At 49.3% G+C, this 17,298-nt stretch overlaps 7 protein-coding genes across 7 annotated transcripts; 2 read left to right on the plus strand and 5 right to left on the minus strand.

Annotated features, from left to right (window-relative positions):
• Positions 1-8: 8 nt before the first annotated feature.
• Positions 9-1,939, minus strand: ATNIH1004_010654 (uncharacterized protein; the record flags this gene model as incomplete). Its single annotated transcript, XM_033575222.1, has 2 exons — positions 9-899; positions 959-1,939. The coding sequence occupies 2 exons, from the start codon at positions 1,937-1,939 to the stop codon at positions 9-11; spliced, it is 1,872 nt and encodes a 623-aa protein (XP_033421077.1).
• A 1,476-nt stretch (positions 1,940-3,415) lies between these two features.
• ATNIH1004_010655 (uncharacterized protein) lies at positions 3,416-4,668 on the minus strand (the record flags this gene model as incomplete). The annotated part of the gene is made up of 3 exons (XM_033575223.1): positions 3,416-3,815; positions 3,879-4,345; positions 4,411-4,668. The coding sequence occupies 3 exons, from the start codon at positions 4,666-4,668 to the stop codon at positions 3,416-3,418; spliced, it is 1,125 nt and encodes a 374-aa protein (XP_033421078.1).
• Positions 4,669-5,032: 364 nt separating this feature from the next.
• Positions 5,033-6,112, minus strand: ATNIH1004_010656 (uncharacterized protein; the record flags this gene model as incomplete). Its single annotated transcript, XM_033575224.1, has 3 exons — positions 5,033-5,249; positions 5,318-5,903; positions 6,013-6,112. The coding sequence occupies 3 exons, from the start codon at positions 6,110-6,112 to the stop codon at positions 5,033-5,035; spliced, it is 903 nt and encodes a 300-aa protein (XP_033421079.1).
• Positions 6,113-6,158: 46 nt separating this feature from the next.
• On the plus strand, positions 6,159-6,646 carry ATNIH1004_010657 (uncharacterized protein; the record flags this gene model as incomplete). Its single annotated transcript, XM_033575225.1, has 2 exons — positions 6,159-6,337; positions 6,409-6,646. The coding sequence occupies 2 exons, from the start codon at positions 6,159-6,161 to the stop codon at positions 6,644-6,646; spliced, it is 417 nt and encodes a 138-aa protein (XP_033421080.1).
• A 64-nt stretch (positions 6,647-6,710) lies between these two features.
• ATNIH1004_010658 (prenyltransferase spyF) lies at positions 6,711-7,802 on the plus strand (the record flags this gene model as incomplete). Its single annotated transcript, XM_033575226.1, has 3 exons — positions 6,711-6,843; positions 6,922-7,195; positions 7,247-7,802. 3 exons carry the CDS (start codon positions 6,711-6,713, stop codon positions 7,800-7,802), a joined length of 963 nt encoding a protein of 320 aa, XP_033421081.1.
• A 357-nt stretch (positions 7,803-8,159) lies between these two features.
• ATNIH1004_010659 (cytochrome P450) lies at positions 8,160-9,932 on the minus strand (the record flags this gene model as incomplete). Its single annotated transcript, XM_033575227.1, has 6 exons — positions 8,160-8,581; positions 8,641-9,234; positions 9,302-9,370; positions 9,426-9,525; positions 9,584-9,697; positions 9,747-9,932. The coding sequence occupies 6 exons, from the start codon at positions 9,930-9,932 to the stop codon at positions 8,160-8,162; spliced, it is 1,485 nt and encodes a 494-aa protein (XP_033421082.1).
• A 383-nt stretch (positions 9,933-10,315) lies between these two features.
• ATNIH1004_010660 (non-reducing polyketide synthase spyA) lies at positions 10,316-16,939 on the minus strand (the record flags this gene model as incomplete). Its single annotated transcript, XM_033575228.1, has 2 exons — positions 10,316-16,257; positions 16,540-16,939. The coding sequence occupies 2 exons, from the start codon at positions 16,937-16,939 to the stop codon at positions 10,316-10,318; spliced, it is 6,342 nt and encodes a 2,113-aa protein (XP_033421083.1).
• Positions 16,940-17,298: the final 359 nt, after the last annotated feature.

Consider the following 17,298-nt stretch of genomic DNA (forward strand, 5'->3'; position numbering starts at 1 on the left):
CCTCTCTGTCACTCCTCATCCGTTTCGTCCTGTTCAATGCCATTGCCCTCATAGACCGTCCAAAGCAGCACCCAGCCGAGTAATGCTTCTGCGGCTAGTCCCCACCACACTCCACCAACAATATTATACTTCAAGCCAAGCGCTAATCCCCATCCACCAACAATGGGCCCCAATGTCCTCGCAGCGCAAGTGATACTTTGCGCAACCCCGTGAACGGTGCCAAGAACAAGGGGACTGGAAACGCAATTGTTAATGAGTATAATACCCGCCGGAAGTGCAAATGTGCGAGAGACAACCTGCAGAAAGACCATGATGGTAAAGTAAGGCCAAATAAGATAGGCAACTCGAGGCAGGATCACAGCAAACGGTAATAGGGCGTATGCAAGAGGTGAGAATGGGAGGAAAACACGAAATGCTTTCAAAGTTCCCAGCCAAGACTGCACATAAGGGTAAACGAAGATCTGCAATGGCAGACCAATGACACCAATAATGGTTGTCGCAAGACCAACCTGTGATGATTCCAGTCCCAAGCCACCACCAAAGTGGAACCAGCCTTGCTCGCTCAGTGGGGTTCGCGGGATGGAGAGAAATGTGAATGTCATGGAATTAAAGGCGCTGGCGTGGAATGCAAGAAGGAAATTGATGGCCAGGATTAGAATCAAGTTTCGTGTCCAAACGTGGCGGAACCCGGGACGCTTCCTTTGCTTTGCACGGGCTTGGGATTCATCGGCGGAGCCCATGTTGCCGTTGACATCGCCAGAAAACAAAGGCTCGTCGTCTGCTTGATGATTGTTCAGAGGTTGATAATCCTTGCGAAGGGAGCAACCTGTCATAACTCTTTTCAACGTCCGTCCCGCCTTCAATCCCCAATCACTTCGGTACTGAGCAAGCTCATGCGTCTAACCAAATCAGCATGCCAGCTCTCCCGATATTGAAAATACGTTCACGCGACACTCACCTCTTCCAGTCCGAAGAGCACCGCTACCATGGCCATGAAAACAATAAGTGCATTAACAAGATTCGGCAGGGCAAACGGCCATTCTTTCATCCACGACACACCTTCCCTTCCACCGAACTTACTCCCGGGACCAAATAACCCGGGGTAGGTCTTGATGGGATCTGCCATGGACCCTCCAAGTATCGGTCCAATAATCACACCTACATTGAAACACATTGGAAGAATCAAGAAGGCCAGCGACTGATACTTTTTATCACTCACAATCTCCGCGATCATCGTCCGTAACACCCCGACGTTACTATTCAGCACGCCACCCGCAATTCTAAACAACACGGCTGCAGTAAAGCTCTTTGAGAACGCAAATCCAATACACGAAATACATGTCCCAGCCAACCCAATCAGCATAACCCTCTTCCGTCCCATGATCTCCATATCCGCGAAACTCCCCCACCACATCGCGGTGAGGAACTGAGCAGCGGTAAAGCTACCCTGCATAACCCCAGCCTGGGTGCTGATCGTGGAGGCTGGAAGAGATGTATCATACGACTGAAGCTGATAAAACAAGTAGGCCTGGAGGGAAGTTTGCGTAAGCGGCTCAGAGAGACGAGCAAAGGTCAAGATGGCCAGTTGACCTTTCTTCGGCATGGAAGCCCAGCCTACCATTTCCGCGGGCGCGGTGTCATTGTGGGGGGATGCACTATTAGAAGAGTCCGAGTCAAGGCGAGTATCTGTGATACTAGCAGAATCGGAGTTGGTGTCACTACTTCTGTGAGACGAGCTACTCTCAGCAAAAGTAGAATATTCCCGTGTCTCTGTCGATAGCCCGTCACTCAGGAGTGCACGCGAGCTCGAGCGGGTCTCCCGGTGATTCGATTGCGACCGAGTCGTGGATGCGCGTGATGACCATGTGAAGACCAAATGGTCACCACCTGTGCTCGCGCGCTGACTCGCAGCTTGATGGCTGGTGTGCTGGGAACCCATCGGGATGCTGAGCTACCTGGCGGTCGAATGTTCAGGGAAGTTTAAGATTTCGGATGCAGACTGGGGCTGATGCAAATAGGAATCATCTGAAGTAACAGAGCATAAAGAATATTGCTATCGATATGGGTGCCTTGTATTAACACATGATCTCTGCTTAGTTATTACAGGGTTGTCACAGATAGAAGTGCATATAACATGTTACTTTGTATGTTGTATGTTATGGGCATATTGAATTGCATTACGGTATAACTTTGGCAACAACACCTTCTATTGACCATGATCAACCATGTCTATATGTGCTTACCACCAAGAGCGCACAACAGGAAAAAAAAAAAAAAACAAAAATAAAAAAAAGGCAACATAGAGGCGGCTGAATCGCAGGCCATCACGAATGCTGACCACTCTTGCATGCCATACGCCACAACCCTTGTCACGGTGGGGTCTAGAGCTGGCTGGCGAGGGGAGGAACTATTTAAAGTTCGCATGATCTTTCAAGCATGTACTACATATCACCAGTACATTTCTTGGTTATATGACAATTACGGCTATGCAAGGGTGAAGTACTGTAATACAAGAAATTGAAACATACTGACCGCATCCATAACGGAAATACAGGGACCATCCCGGAAGCTGGCTGTACAGTGGACTGGTTCGTGCCCAGCGGCGAGGAGCGAACGAAACGTGAAGGATCGAGCCTATCCCGAAAATCCCCCCCTGCCAAGATCCCGAGACCCCGCATCGATGAGAACCATGGTTGTGGAGACCTGTACCGTATCAATGTAACTATGCACCGATGGGGCCGATACAAGATTCAGTTTGATGGGTATTGTTAGGATGATTACGAAAGCCCTCAGCTGGAACATGGTCGCATTAGAGATAGCCGATCTTGCTCGTCCGGGCCACTGCAGCCGTCTCGAGCTTCACTAGCGGATACTAGTCGAGACTATCCAGACAATATGCTGATGTTATCCAAGTCCGCCGGCGATTAGCGGTGATGTCACGGAGATTCTCCAAGTTTGCTGCAAGGGCTAAACTGGAAACAAAAAGCACATTTGGCAGTCAGTTTGATACAGTTCCCGGCATTCGACATCTATCGTTGCCTTTTTTGGGGGCTCGTGCATATTCCCCTTCATGTGGATGTGTCGGCATCTGCCCTCGCGGTGACTCCGATTTGAGTGGCGCAGAAGGGCACGGAGCATTGGAGAAATGCGAAGTTGAGGCCTGCCCCCCCCCCCCAAAAAAAAAAAAAAAAAAAAAGCTGCAGATGGCCTCTTAGTCAATGGCTTGGTCGTATTCTTCAGATAAGAGGTGCTATCACGGTGCTACATTGAGAGAGAATACCTCTGGAAGGAAAACACAACTGAAACAAAACGTATAGGAAAGAAATTATTAAGAGGCCCGAAAAGTACTGAACTACTCTAATAAATATAGAACATAGATTGAAGCCAGACACTGTGGAACCATACCGAATTCGCGTCACTGGGAAGCCACCAACAGGTACTTCAGCGATGTTGTCTCCAGCCACTGGCGGTCGTGCTGTGAGCCTTTGACAATGCAGTCGCGTGCAAATCCGACCATTTTATTCTGCATTGGTGTATTAGGCTCTCCCTCGGTTAACAAGACCATCAGGAGATGGAGACCAGCGTAGAACACTACGTGGAACATTGAATCCTCATCCAGAGACTGATATCCTCTGGCAAGGCCCTGGAGAACCTGGTCACTGAAAGCCTGGTCATCAGTTTGACCGACGAGTATCAGTTCGCCAATCAGCTGGCCAAAGTCTTGGTTCTGACAGCCAAAATGGACAGTCTCCCAGTCAATCGGGGTGAGTATAGTGTCTTGGTTGGGGATTGGTACGTCGTTGCGGATGAGGAAACTATTTCAATGAGAATAGCAGCTTAGTGGACAGAAAATGATAGTATCAGGTAGCGGCACTCACTGTCTCGCTCCAAGATCCCCATGGATAAGACCCATTCTACCTTGAATATCTTTCTTGAGGCCCTCCTGGACGCGTTGCCGGATAGCCTCTTCGTAGCCCTCAAAGAGCTGCGGGGACATGCGTATCTGAGTTTCCAAAGTCCCACGATAGAGATTAAAGTAAAGCTCCCGATCAGGGATCTTCTCACGTCGGGTGGCTGCGGGACCAGATCCATTCTCTTCTGAATTTCGGTGATGGAACAAGGCCAGCCAAGATCCAACCGCACGGCCAAGGGACGTCGCGAAGGACGGGGAGATAGCGTCGGACGAGCGAAGGTATTCCGGAAGAGTCACCGTATTCTCCAAATTCTCGATAATCTGAGTGCTGTACTCTGGAATAAAATGGAGGAGTCGTGGCGGCCTGATAACAAAGCCATTTTCGTTGATAATCGGACAGATTCCTTTGGAGTGGACATCGTGCTCAGTGAACTAGTTCCCGGCGATATAGTGAGTGTAAGAGGAGTGGATAAGAATTCCGGTTTGCAGGAGCTTACGCATCGCGCTGCGTCAATTGCAATTCCAAGCCAGGGTGCATCCCATCCTTTCGTGTGCTTGAATAGAACACTCTTGCTGCCGTCTGGCAGGGGCTTGCTCAGAGTTGCGAAGAAGGTCGAGTTGACGTGTTGTCCCGGGACATCTGCAATATCAGAGCAGGCAAAGGGAGTATCACGGAGCTTTTTAAAAATGGGAATGAGGTCGTCGGGGATACCCTGAGGCATCAGAGTTGTGGAACCCACCATCGTCTCTGACATCGTGGTTATCATGTAAATCAAGTAGAGTTTCCGGTGACGGTCAGTTAGAAGGAAGAAAAAATAACACGATCAACACTATGGCCGAACGGGATCTCGCTTATGTATAATCGCAGATCAGTCTTACTATGCATAAGTCCCAGAGCTACACGTACTAGTTACTTCCGAGATTAAATCTGATGAATCGATATTGTCGGTATTCGTCCCATTTGGATGGCAGGTCTACTCATAGCTAAGTTTTTGTTATCTTGTTGAAGTACAACCAATAAATTTGCTTGATCAAACTGTATCTACCAACGAGGCATTTGAGTTTTTAGATCATGATAACTTCTAGATTGAGTTCGTCTCAGGCCGTGCGCGAGCCCGTTTACTCCCGCTTAATCGTACTACGCCCACCAAGTGCTTGACGTTCCGAGCGAGCAATATAGTAGTAGACAATCCCGTACGAGATATCCAAGACAAAAAAAGCGCCTGAAAGCCACCTCATCAGGATGCTATTCGCCCAGCCCCATGCGGAAGGCCAATACACAGCACGAACAAAAAGCCCGGGTACACCAAAACTGGACGCAGTGAATCGAGAGAGCCTGGAAGGATGGGATTATTAGCCATAGTTGCCATTGGAATTGCGAAGCCTTCGAACGGCCAGTCTTACCACATGCCAAAGGAAGCACCACGCGTATGCCCTCGCTCAATGAGTAGGCTCAGCGCACTTGCACTCAATGTTACTTGGCAAATCATCCCTCCCCAGTAAAGAGCTTTCGTTGGACCCAGATGCATCGCCAGAGCAATATGACCCGACAGGAAGCCCAAAAAACCCAGCACCGTGATTGCAGGTAGATACCTCACCAATGGAGACGAATGAGGCCCGGATTCGCGCGCAAACTTCACAGAGACGTAGATCACGTAAACATTGACCAGCAGCCATAGGGTAATGACGGCAGCCGCAACCAGATGGGGTGGGCGATGAATCACAGCAAACACCGTTTCCCAGGCAAGATTATTGCACAGTGAAAACAGGGACACTCCAGAGGTGCGATCGCGCAAGGCCGTCCGGATCGTGGTGAAGTAGTTCACCAGCCATCCTGTTCCCGAGACGATGAAAATCGAGCCCACCACCCATCTTATCTCCTGAAACTCAGGAGGCGCCAAATTGAAGTCGAATTCATCCATGACCAAGCCTGACGAGCTGCTTTGGAGATATGTTTGGGGGGAGGTTCTGGGTCTCAGTATTCTGGCAACTGTACCTATCAGCTGAGCTGCTGAAATCGACCAATTTTTCTTCCCACTAATTGACCCAGGCAGCCCCAAACAGCGATGCCCGAGCCCCCACCTTATTATCGTTATTACCAGGTAATTTTTGATTTCGTTCTGCGGTATTGGCCTCGGCCGGCGCGAACAGCTCCGAACTTGATTGGCACCAGCTGGATGATGAGAAGAGCTCGGCCATTGTTTGCTCTCGATAGCTCCGAAGAGAGCGAAGATCCAGCGCCACAATGGATGTCACGATGGAACTTTCCTCAATGGGTAAACGTTGTCAAGGCCAGGATGCGATTGATCTGGCGGACTTGCCGAATAGTGGGGACGGAGGACGCCAGACTGTGCACAGCGTGATCGACATCCTCTCAATAAAGCATGAACCTATGCTGCAGAATGGGGTGACGACCTCTGAGCTGTCCGTCGATCAATAGCTCGAAAACAAGCCACGAAGCTCTAGAGATGCTCGTTTCCGCTACTCCATTATAGGGCGGCAAGCTTCGCAATACTAGTGCATACACCCATCTCCGCCCATGTATTACCGGAACCTTATCGAATAGAATTTACAACAATACACGTTCTGCGCAAACCATTCCCATTGCAATTCCATTCCCCAGTGGATACCGTGGATTCATCAAGCAGTGTGTGGAACGGCGCTAGCTTGCAGCAATGGCGAAACCGAGGGCCTCAGATGGTGGGCGAGGTATTCATTGAAATGACCTGGTAATCGTCCTTCACACCAGCACCCCATCTCCAACTGCGCAAGTCCCCGGCAAGAATCCTACAACATAATGGCGAAAACACTCGAAGACACGGTTACCAGTGCCCCGCTCCGGAGGCGTAGCACAGGACAGCTGGTGAAAGATCTTTTTATCTTGTCCCGTTTTGACCGGTATAATCCACTACTGGCGACTTTCTCCGGAGGTGAGTTTCTGGGGGGGAAAAGGTGGGAAGAAAGGTAGAGGTTAACCGACCCCGAAGTATGGGCGACCTTGCTTGCAGGTGCGGGTAAGATTGCGACAAACCCGGCGTCGATTACACCCTCCTACGTTTTCCAGCAAGCGCTCCTCGTGTTCATCAGCGGCTATATCTTCTGCGGCGCGGGAATGGTCTGGAACGATTGGATTGATCTGAAAATTGACCAACAAGTGGCCCGCACAAAGCAGCGTCCCCTGGCGGCTGGACGAGTCACGACAACGGAAGCACTGATCTGGATGATGGCCCAGTATATTGCTGCGTGGTACTTGGTGGCATACTCACTCAGCAACCAGCATGTGTAAGTGACTCTGAGAAGCCCCTCACCACCGAGCTGACGATGAAAATGTAGTCTCGAAGCCATGATTCCAGTCACGATTAGTACTACCCTGTATCCATTTGGCAAACGATCTTTCTTCCGGTCCATTTACTTCTACCCGCAGTACTTCCTCGGCTTCACGCTGGGATGGCCAAGTGTGATTGGCTGGCTGGCAATCAAAGGTCAGGATCAGTCCTTGCAAGACAACATTGCCGAGTCATTTGCACTGGGAGTTACGGTCTTCACCTGGGTCCTTTATCTCAACACTGCATATAGCTACCAGGATATCGAGGGCGACAAGAAGGCGAATGTGAACTCAGTCTACTTTTTAGCAGGCTCTTACATTCATTATTTCTTGGTCTTCCTCGCTGGGCTGGTGCTAGGGGCTACCTTCCTTCAGCTGAAGGCACAGGGCTCCCATTGGCTATGGGGGTCTTGGTTGTCGGTCTGGGGTTACTCTTTGGCCGGCCAACTGTCACGATTCAACGCCAAGGATCCTTCCAGTGGCGGGTCTCTGCACAAGGAGAATTTTGCTCTGGGAATTTGGACTGTTTTTGCCTGTGCGATGGAGCTCGTTTTGAAGTTCTGAAGGTATTGACGTTGTTGCCGAGATCCAATGAAGACAGGAAGTGAATAAGGTTGTTGGCGGAGGTCGGGACGTCACGTTTGACCAAGTAAGGGGGGATGAGACAATTGTTTTCAAACAGAAGTCGATCCCTGTGGAATTGGCGATGTATAACGATTGATACTAGATTACGTTGGTAGGATGAAATGAAATGATAACATGCCTTAAGCATCCGTGCCAGCGTGATAAATATCTATTGATTTAGAAAAATTCTGTTATATCCATTTCTGTTCAACAAAAAGGCCTAGTATTTTCATCCGAAAATATAGAGAACTAAGTAGTCCAGTCGTGTTGTTTACCTCCAACCTGGTGACCCTTTATTCACAGCTCAATTTCCTCCGCCCGTCGTTTGATCCGCAACTGCGCTCGAGGATTCCTCCAAATCATCATACCGTCCGTTTGAGCCCCCGAAACTTCCTTATTTTCGAATTCAAAGTCATACCTGAGGAGAAGATGGCAGAGAACCACCTTAGCTTCGATAGCTGCCAAAAACCGCCCAGGGCATGCATGCTTGCCATAGCCAAAGCCCATATGATTAGCGCTGAGGCTAACAAACGAAACGGCTGAGGACTGGGATGGATCATCCCGTAGACTTTGAAAGCGATATCCGTCAAATGTCGCAGGATCAGGCCAGATCGATGAGTTCCACATGTGGTCGGTGGAGATCTTGACCTGTTCGCCCTTGCTGATCTTGGTGCCATCAGACAGAGTGACTGGCTCAAGAGCAATACGGGAGAGAGTGTCTAGGAAACAAATTAATCAAAAGAAATTCCTCAACTAGAACCAGAGCTGTTATACGCACACAAGCCTAAAGGCTGGATTCGCTGGCTTTCCTTGAGCACACTATCCAGCAGGGTCATCTTGTGCAAGGAAGTCTCTCGCCAACCATGCTTCCTCACGACGGAAATGATCTCTTGTCGTAATGGCTGGATCATCCCGGGGTTCTCACACAAAGCAGAGACTACCTTGGTCATCAAGTCTCCCGTGGTGTGCACGGCAGCATATGCCAGTCGTAACTGCGTGAGAGTAGCATCGTAAGAACGATTTTGGGACCGCGCAACACCGTCAATCCAGGTCATGGCATCGGTACGATCAGTACCTCCAGCATCTTTTGTCTGGTCTCTTCGTTCCCGGCGCGCCTGATCAATATAACGACGGGCCCGTTTGATTGTCCCTCGGAGTCTATTACAAGCGGGCAGGAACCAATGCACAACAGGAATGAGCCACGGGTTCCATTCTTGCAGAGCCTTCACAGCGAACGTCCTATCCATCGTGTAGCCAGTTGCAAGCCCAAGCCATTCCGGGTTGCGACATAGCTCTTCACCGACAAAGATGCGGGCAGTAAGTTGCGCGATGAGCATCAGCATCGACTGATGAAGGGGAACAGTATCCCATTCTTCAACGAAAAGACCTTGTCAGCATACTGTATGATTCCATCTGGGTAGTATAGAATTGGGCATTACCCTTGTCGTCTCCCCAGTTCTTTTCCAGGTAATCCTTCGTCTCTTCCGCTAGTGGATTCACCACCGCATCTATAAGCTGCAATCAGAAGTCAAGCCACCGCAGATAGTATATGATTCGACTCACCGAGTTTACGTGAGAAGCTAACTGCAGTGTCCCAGACAACCCCGTTGTGGAAATCGCCACCAAACAAAGTCTCAAGACCAGGCACGGTCGTGAGGAAGTCCTAAACAAGGTATCTGTCAGCTGATACTTTCCAACGATAGTCATCCCGTCCACCATACCTTTTCCAATCCCAACTGGAAACTCAACCGCTCATCATTTCGGACTTCATGCGCGTATCTGTTCGAAAGAATGGTGGATTTTCCGAGGGTCGTAGTCGGCTGATCCTCGGCGAGCTATGGGAATTAGATCCCGAAAATGAGGACCTGCTAAGAACGGGCATACCTTCGATCGATCCAAAGCAGCCGGATCAAAGTCCTTGAACATAGGCCAGTTACCCTGGGGCGCAGACTGCGTCTTGCTCGGCCATAACTTGAGCAGCCAGAAGACTGAAAAGGTACCACTGAGAGTGAAAATGACTGGCACCCAAGGTGCTCCAAGCAGCTCTTCCACGGCGAGTCTGAAAGCCATGATGGGGTAGAAAGGACTTCGTGCCGAGGGAGATTCTCTGCGGGGAGCTCAGCTACATAGGTGGCTACTCTCGTACTGGTACACATATTTGTTATACATAGTATTTGTTTGATGGCATCGAAAGGCAGATCAATACAAACTATCAGATACCACCGGGTCCACCAGGGCACCTGGGCACAAGTGGAGTCTGTTGTTACATACCCCGTACACGGGCTTGTGGATACCTGTAATGGACTGCTAATACGCGGTATGTCATGTAATTTAAGTTTGTATCAATGTATTACGGAGGACAAGCTGAAAAGAATAATATGTTATTGACCCGAAACCCGAAACAAAAAGCAATATCCCAATGTGCTATGTGATCTATCTACATGCAGGCGCTGCTATTGCTTCAATGCCATAATCAATCTAAAGACGTCCGACTCAAGTGTCTTGTTGTTCGACCAATCCACATGCGTGAAACCAGCCTCAGTAAGCAGCTGCTCCCAGAGCTGCTCACTAGCAAGCACATGCTCCCGGCCATCATCAAAGCGCCACCATCCATCCAAAAGCGCGAAAGTGAGGTCCAGCCAAGGGACATTTCGGGTGAGCTCAAGTAGACAAAGCATTCCCTTGGGACGTAGGAGATCATAAAGTGCTCGGCATGAATGGCGCAGGTCCTTTGTCGCATGGATGCAATTAGACGAAAGAATAACGTCGTAGCTTCCAACTGCCTCGTCAGGAATCTGCTCGACATTCATTGTGGAGTACTCCACGCAATCGTAGGCACTGAATGTCTTACGGGCGCGCGAGACCAGCGCGGCCGAGATATCGGTGAAATTATACTGGACCGGGATACCCTGACTTACAAGCTGATCCAGGATGAATCTGGTGGTGCCACCGGTACCAGCACCGAGTTCCAAGATGCGGAAGGGCTCTGCGGCGGTCGCAGAGGAAGATGCAAGGGCTTGAGGGAGGAAATTACCGAGCATGAGAGTGCCCATCTTGAACATTGGGGCGTTCGTATAAACATCTTGTAGGAGATCGCCTGTTGTTTTATCGCTAAAAAGCAGACGGAGAGCATCAGCCTTGCCAGAGAGGCAGTCGGCAAGCTGCGCGCCCGTACGATGCAACAGCATATGCTCCGAGCGATGTCGAGGGAATCTTTCAACAATGTCTTGATGCAATGACAATGCGTCCATCAGTTCCAGAGGCTGGGAAGTTCGGATATATCCGCTCCCGGAGTAAACAATCAGTCCCTCCTTCTGAAGTAGACTGTAGTAGTATGCCACAGCATTTCGATGTTTGGCAATGTGAGTGACTTCAGGAACCGGTGCTTGTGGTGGAATGCTCCGGAGATCGCATCCCAAAGCAGCGAAAGCCTCGGTCACGTAGGCCAACACAAGTGACATCTGACGAGAGGAGACACGCTGAAAGAAGCCCGCGAAATCTGCCTCCTGAGCATATAGTCCAATATTTTCTCGCGCATTTGCAAAGCGCTCAGTTGCTTGATCCACGAAATGGATAACCTCATCGGCGCCTTGTGGTCGCGAAGATATGTTCAACCCAGTTGCTAGTTTGGCGGACGATGCCAAACCAGATTGCACAAGGCGATCGTGGAGGTCATTGATGGTCACTGTCTGGTACGTTTGCATTAAGCTCACTTGTAGACCAAATGTCTGTAAAAGCTCAGACTCTAGCTCCAAAGCAACTAAAGAGTCAAGACCAAGACTGTGAAGCTGAGTATCAGGATGCACTGTGTCGGCACTTGCCAGATATTGTGCAACAATGCCAGACAACTTGACCATGGTATCATTTGATATGCTGATGCTTTCAACGTCTGAAGGAGCAGGAGAAGAGCATGCAGTTGAGGTAAATGGGCTGGAGTATTCAGAGCTGTCTGTGTTGCTTACTTCTCTAGAGATCCCCCGTTGTTGAACCAGGTCAACAAGAGAGCCAAAATTACCACCATCATCCGAGACTTGGAGAGTGATGTCGACGCCAAATGCCTCTTTGATCTTGTGCTCAAGGTCTGTTGCCGCTAAAGAGTCCATGCCAATGTCTGTCAATATCGTAGCGGCTGTGATTTCCTCCAGTGGAAATCCTGTCAATTCATGCACAAGCTGGGCAGTCGTAGACCAAACGTCTGCTGGAGGGCAATCTTTCACTTCTCGAGCTGTAATGGGCTTTGACTCAAGAGCAGGCGCTGTCGTAGGTGGTTGGACTGAGGGAACTGGCTCAAAACTTTTTTCGGCGACATTTGATCGCTCAATAGCTCGCTGGAGAACATGAGAGGCAACTTTCACAAAGTTCGCACCCAGAACCGAGAAGACGAGCGAATTAGATGCGGGGTCAAAGGCGTATGTGTCGTAATAAATTGAACGGCCTTCTCCTGATGACTGTCGCGTATAGACTGTCCAAGACGGGTTTGGAGATGATGGAGCGCCACTGTGAACAATAACTTCTCGTACACCAGAGCAAGTGAAAATTTCGGATGATTTGCATTCGAGCATTGCGAGGGCATGAATCTCGGCAAGAAGCGTGACCTGATCTAACAAGATCGGATTGATGCTTTGCTGTTTCAGCCAGTCTCGAGATGCATGTGGCATGCTTATCTGCGCGGTAGCTTCACGTTGACTCATTTTGATTGACTCAATGCCTTGGTGGGCCGAATCGTACTTTGCAACTTTCTCCAGCAACTTGTACGCAATGCTGCCATTTGCGGAGAAAACTATAGCATCATTCAGAAGACCATGACAGTGTTCGTAATCAATCGTTCCTGGTAAGACTTTGTGCATCGCAGGACTAGATTGCCGTTGATCTTCGAGAATGATTTTTCCACTGGCATGAGGTGAAGTTTGTGTACCTGACTGGCCTTCCAACGACCATTCCCAGGTCCACCCTTCCAGCTGTTTCAATTGCAGTCCTAGGTTGGAAACGAGATTTGACCCAAGCGGAGCATATATGTCAAGGTTCTCAATGCGCACTGTTTGGAATGACAATGGCAAGCCCGGAGTCAAAATGGCAGCAGCCTGGCAGGCCAATTCAATATATAAGGAAAGTGGCCATAAGGATCTGTTCAAGACCTCACGGCCTTGTAAAATCTGTGAGATTCCAGGGTTGAGTTGATCGATGTTAAATCTGGAGATATGGCGCTCGGGGCTAGAGAGGGTGGCCAGCGAAATTAGAGATGGTTTCTGATCGGGTATGCGCTCGACGTGCACAGGTTCGGCACGAGGAAGCCAGTGAGAAGACTCGTTAAATTGATAACCAGGCAAGTCCAAGGGACTGAAAAGGTAGCTTTCCACTGGATGATACCCCCAAAATTGGAACGAGACTCGCTCCTTCCAGAGCCGCACGGTTGTCTCCGCAATTGATTGTGTAGGGTCTGCCGATCCAAGTTGCAATCCATAGAAAGAGTCAGAATCACCGACACCAAGTGCATCTCTTGCTAAATTCACACCCCCAGATCCGGAACCTGCTTCGAGCCAAATGCAAGATCCCAGTCGCTCTCTGATGCGAAGGACACCGTCGACGAAATACACTGGCTTCCGCGAATGCTCGGCTACCAACTCTGGAGTGAAGGTCTCCCAGCTGCTCGATTCTGAGCAAGTCTCAATCGGGATTATCGGGGCCAAGTAAGATATACTCTTAGTGAGTTCAAGGTACTGATCCAAGAAGAAATCTATGTACTTCGAGTGGAACCCGTGACTGGTGTTCAGCTTTCGCATCTTCAGGCCCGACAGTTGACTTGCCAACCCTTCAATAGCTGTATCACTACCAACCAAGACATGACTGGTTGGCCCATTGAAACAGGCGACTTCAACGTTATTGTTGGCACCCGATTGAGTCAAGGCAAGCGTAGTGGCCCTGTCGGCCTTAATAGAAAGCATGGCGCCTTTCTCACTGCCCCATTCGGATTGGATTAACTTCGCTCGGCCAGCCACCAACTTCAATGCATCGGGCAACGTGATTACACCACAGACACACATTGCTGTTAATTGTCCGAAGCTATGACCGATCACTCGCGCGACTGATAAGCCTGAATCGATCCAAGCTGCCGCACATGCGTATTGCACCGCAAAGAATGCGCAATGTAATGACACGAGGTCAGAAACAGGAATTTGACTGAAGATGCCAGGGAAAAGGCTCGGTAAACCCATGTCCTGGAGGATCGAGTCACATTGGTCCAAGTGTTTCCGTACCAGTCCAAATGAGTCGTACACTGCCTTATTCAGATGAACCTTCACTCCTGTCTGACCACCAAACACAAGAACGACTGGTTTCGCCTCCCCTCCAGAGACCAAGGATATCGAATCAAGAGGGCTGAAATCATTCAAGCGCTGTTGCAGGTTTGCTAGAGATGACGCATCGAATGCTATTTGATGGCGCAGGCTGCGATTCTGCCTTCGGGTAATATTGAAAGCAACATCGGCTAGGCCAGGACGGCCCTTCTCAATGAACTTCACAATAGCGGCGCAGTTTCTTTGAAGGCTTGCAGTGGAGTGTCCAGTAACTAGAATGGGATAGCGAGTGAGCGCTTGCTTGGTCTTCGCGGTTCGCGCTCGCGTTTCGTTGGTTTTTGTGGACGGCGCTTGGCAGATGATGAAGACTGTATTGTTTCCGGCCGCGCCATAGTTGTTGACACAGCCTGCGCGGAACTTAACATCCCAGTTTTTTATACTCGTGGGAACAGCGAGATGTGTCTGCTGTTCTTGCGGGATTTTAGCGTTCAAGCTCTTGAAGTTTGCTTGCGGAGGCAACTGTTCGTGTCTTATCATTGTCAACAGTTTCAAAACACCCGCAACCCCCGACGCCGCTTCTGTATGACCAAGATTCCCTTTGATGGATCCAATATGAGCCTTTCCTTTTCGATCCTTGCCAAATACCTCGTTGATACTGCGCCACTCGATCGGATCTCCTCGCGGCGTTCCGGTTCCATGAGCCTCAATATATGAAATGTCATTAGGAGCCATGCCTGCACGACTAAGAGCTCGTCGATACAGGCTGACCTGAGAATTGGAGGCTGGAACAGTGATAGAGTTACTGCCATTCGACTGATTTGTAGCTGTGGCTGCAATAACCCCAAGAATGTGATCGCCGTCATCGACGGCCGCAGAGAGTTTTTTTAACACAACTAATCCACATCCCTCTCCACGGGAGTACCCATTTCCGGATGAGTCAAAAGATCGACAGGGTGTGCCAGTGGAGTTGAGAAAATTGGCTGCTGCAAGATTTTGGTGTGTAGCCGGGCTGGACATGATACTGATCCCTCCTGCCAGAGCCATAGAGCAATCACCCAACACGATGTCTCGACAAGCTTGATGGATGGCGACCGCGGAAGAAGAGCATGCTGTATCGACTGTAATTGATGGTCCGGTCCACTTGAAGAAATGACTGATTCGCCCGCTGATGAATGCTCGGGAAGTGCCGATGAACGAAAACGCAGTTGGCATGTGAGCGTTGACATTATGCTCATAATCAGAGCCACCGACTCCAAGATAGCAACCAAAGTCGGTATTCTGTGCGCCGCTCCCAAAGTATCCTGATGACTCAACTGCCTGATAAGCCACCTGCAGCGCAATCCGTTGTTGGGGATCCATGTACGTAGCTTCGCGCGGGGATATCCCAAACAACGAATAATCAAACTGATCGACACCAGAAACAAAGTTCCCATTCAAGTCATTTAATTGTGAGCCTTGGCGGAAGTGCGCTGGATCATATCTTTGGTGTGGAACTTTCCCGTTCATTGACTGTGCCGTAGAAACGAGCTTCCAAAGTTCGCCTAACGATTCGGCCCCAGAATATTTGCATGCAGCTCCAACAATGGCAATACAATGGTCAGGATAGTCGTACTCATGTGATTCTCCCTTTTTCTGGGTTTTTGACGGAGAATTAGCACGGACAGTGGTCAGATTTGTCGAAACAGCTAGAGATGGCGGCACACAACCGGAAAGCCCAAGTTCCAGAAGAATGGAGCTGTCATAGAGGCTGGTAGATAGAAGTGAATCTACAGTCATAGACATGGTGAGATACCATTTTGCCGGGTCTGTCAATATTGACTTGAGACAGACTTCATGTAGCCGACTCGTGTCTTTCTCAACCTTCCCTGTTGTATTGTTTCGCCAAGGAACGGAGAGGTTTTCGGCATGACGATACTGCAACAATGGCTGAGATTCGCAAAATTGAAGTATCCTTTGGAGTATTGTTTTGTTTTCCTCGGCGTGATAGCAACCATTCACTTGAACTCTGGTGAATTGAATTGATTTTCCAAGGAAATCGCTGCGTAAAGCAGGAATGTCGGCGTCTAAGGCTGTAATCGTTACGGCGCATTCGTCGACTTCGACTGAAACATAGGCCTTGAGTAATTGTTAGATCATAGCAGGTGATTTGCTAGTTTGACTGAGCCATACCTGAGGATAATTACTTAATATCTGTTCCACATGTTCTCTTTGGGAATGAACTCCCCACCGTGCCATAAAACATGTCATCGAGGATCCAGTGTTTTGGCCCAAATCAACATAAGCTCCGATGCACATAGCGAGTCTCAACGCAGTCGCAGCATTTCGACCAATCTCAGGCCTTTTCAATGAACATGCGAGGGCGGCGGCACTTAATGAGCCTGTACATAGGCCCTGAAAGCCGCCATGGCGAGCTGCATCTCGAACACGAGCGTGCGCGTCGTCAGATGGCAGTTGATCCAGGAAGTCAATGTATTGGACGATGTGAATCAAGATTGTCAAGGGTGCAAGCAGGATATTTGGGAGCGCCTCAGGAACTTCAAGGGTGCAACCATGATCAAGCACCGAACTTTTCAAGTTCTCTAATGGTGAAGGTGAAATACATTGTAAGCGAGGATCATTGACTTTCAGTTGTGATAGCAAGATGGGCAGATCCAACACTGCCTGACGCAAATCCTCAAGATCATGATCATTTGAAACATGATCCCGAATATGCTCAATATTTCGTTGAGATGGAAGAATTGTCTGTGGACCACAGACGACTGCACGCGGCAATACAGAGGCCATCTCTGTCTAAGAAGCGTCTCAAGCAACAGGAAACGAAGACCACAAAGACCACGAAGGTTTTCAATTACTTATCACCTGAACTCTTTCCTTAAACAGAAATCCAAACTTAGTAATGGCAACCTGAGTGACAATCTCTGTAGAACCGAAAAAATAAATAGCGGCAGCCCACTGAAAATACGGAATTTTAGATCGCAATACCTACCGTTACATACAATGATACAACGCCAAATACAATGTAATTTTGACGGCGCCCCACATGAGCGCCGGTGTCTTCCTAATTAGGGCCGCAAGGCCCATGCTACGTACATACCTTTTCTGCAGATCGTAATCGATTAATTGAATATGATTGTAATCGTACT

Source organism: Aspergillus tanneri (assembly GCF_003426965.1).
Source record: "Aspergillus tanneri strain NIH1004 chromosome Unknown AapTan_8_pilon_pilon_pilon, whole genome shotgun sequence".
NCBI classification, from domain to species: domain Eukaryota; kingdom Fungi; phylum Ascomycota; class Eurotiomycetes; order Eurotiales; family Aspergillaceae; genus Aspergillus; species Aspergillus tanneri.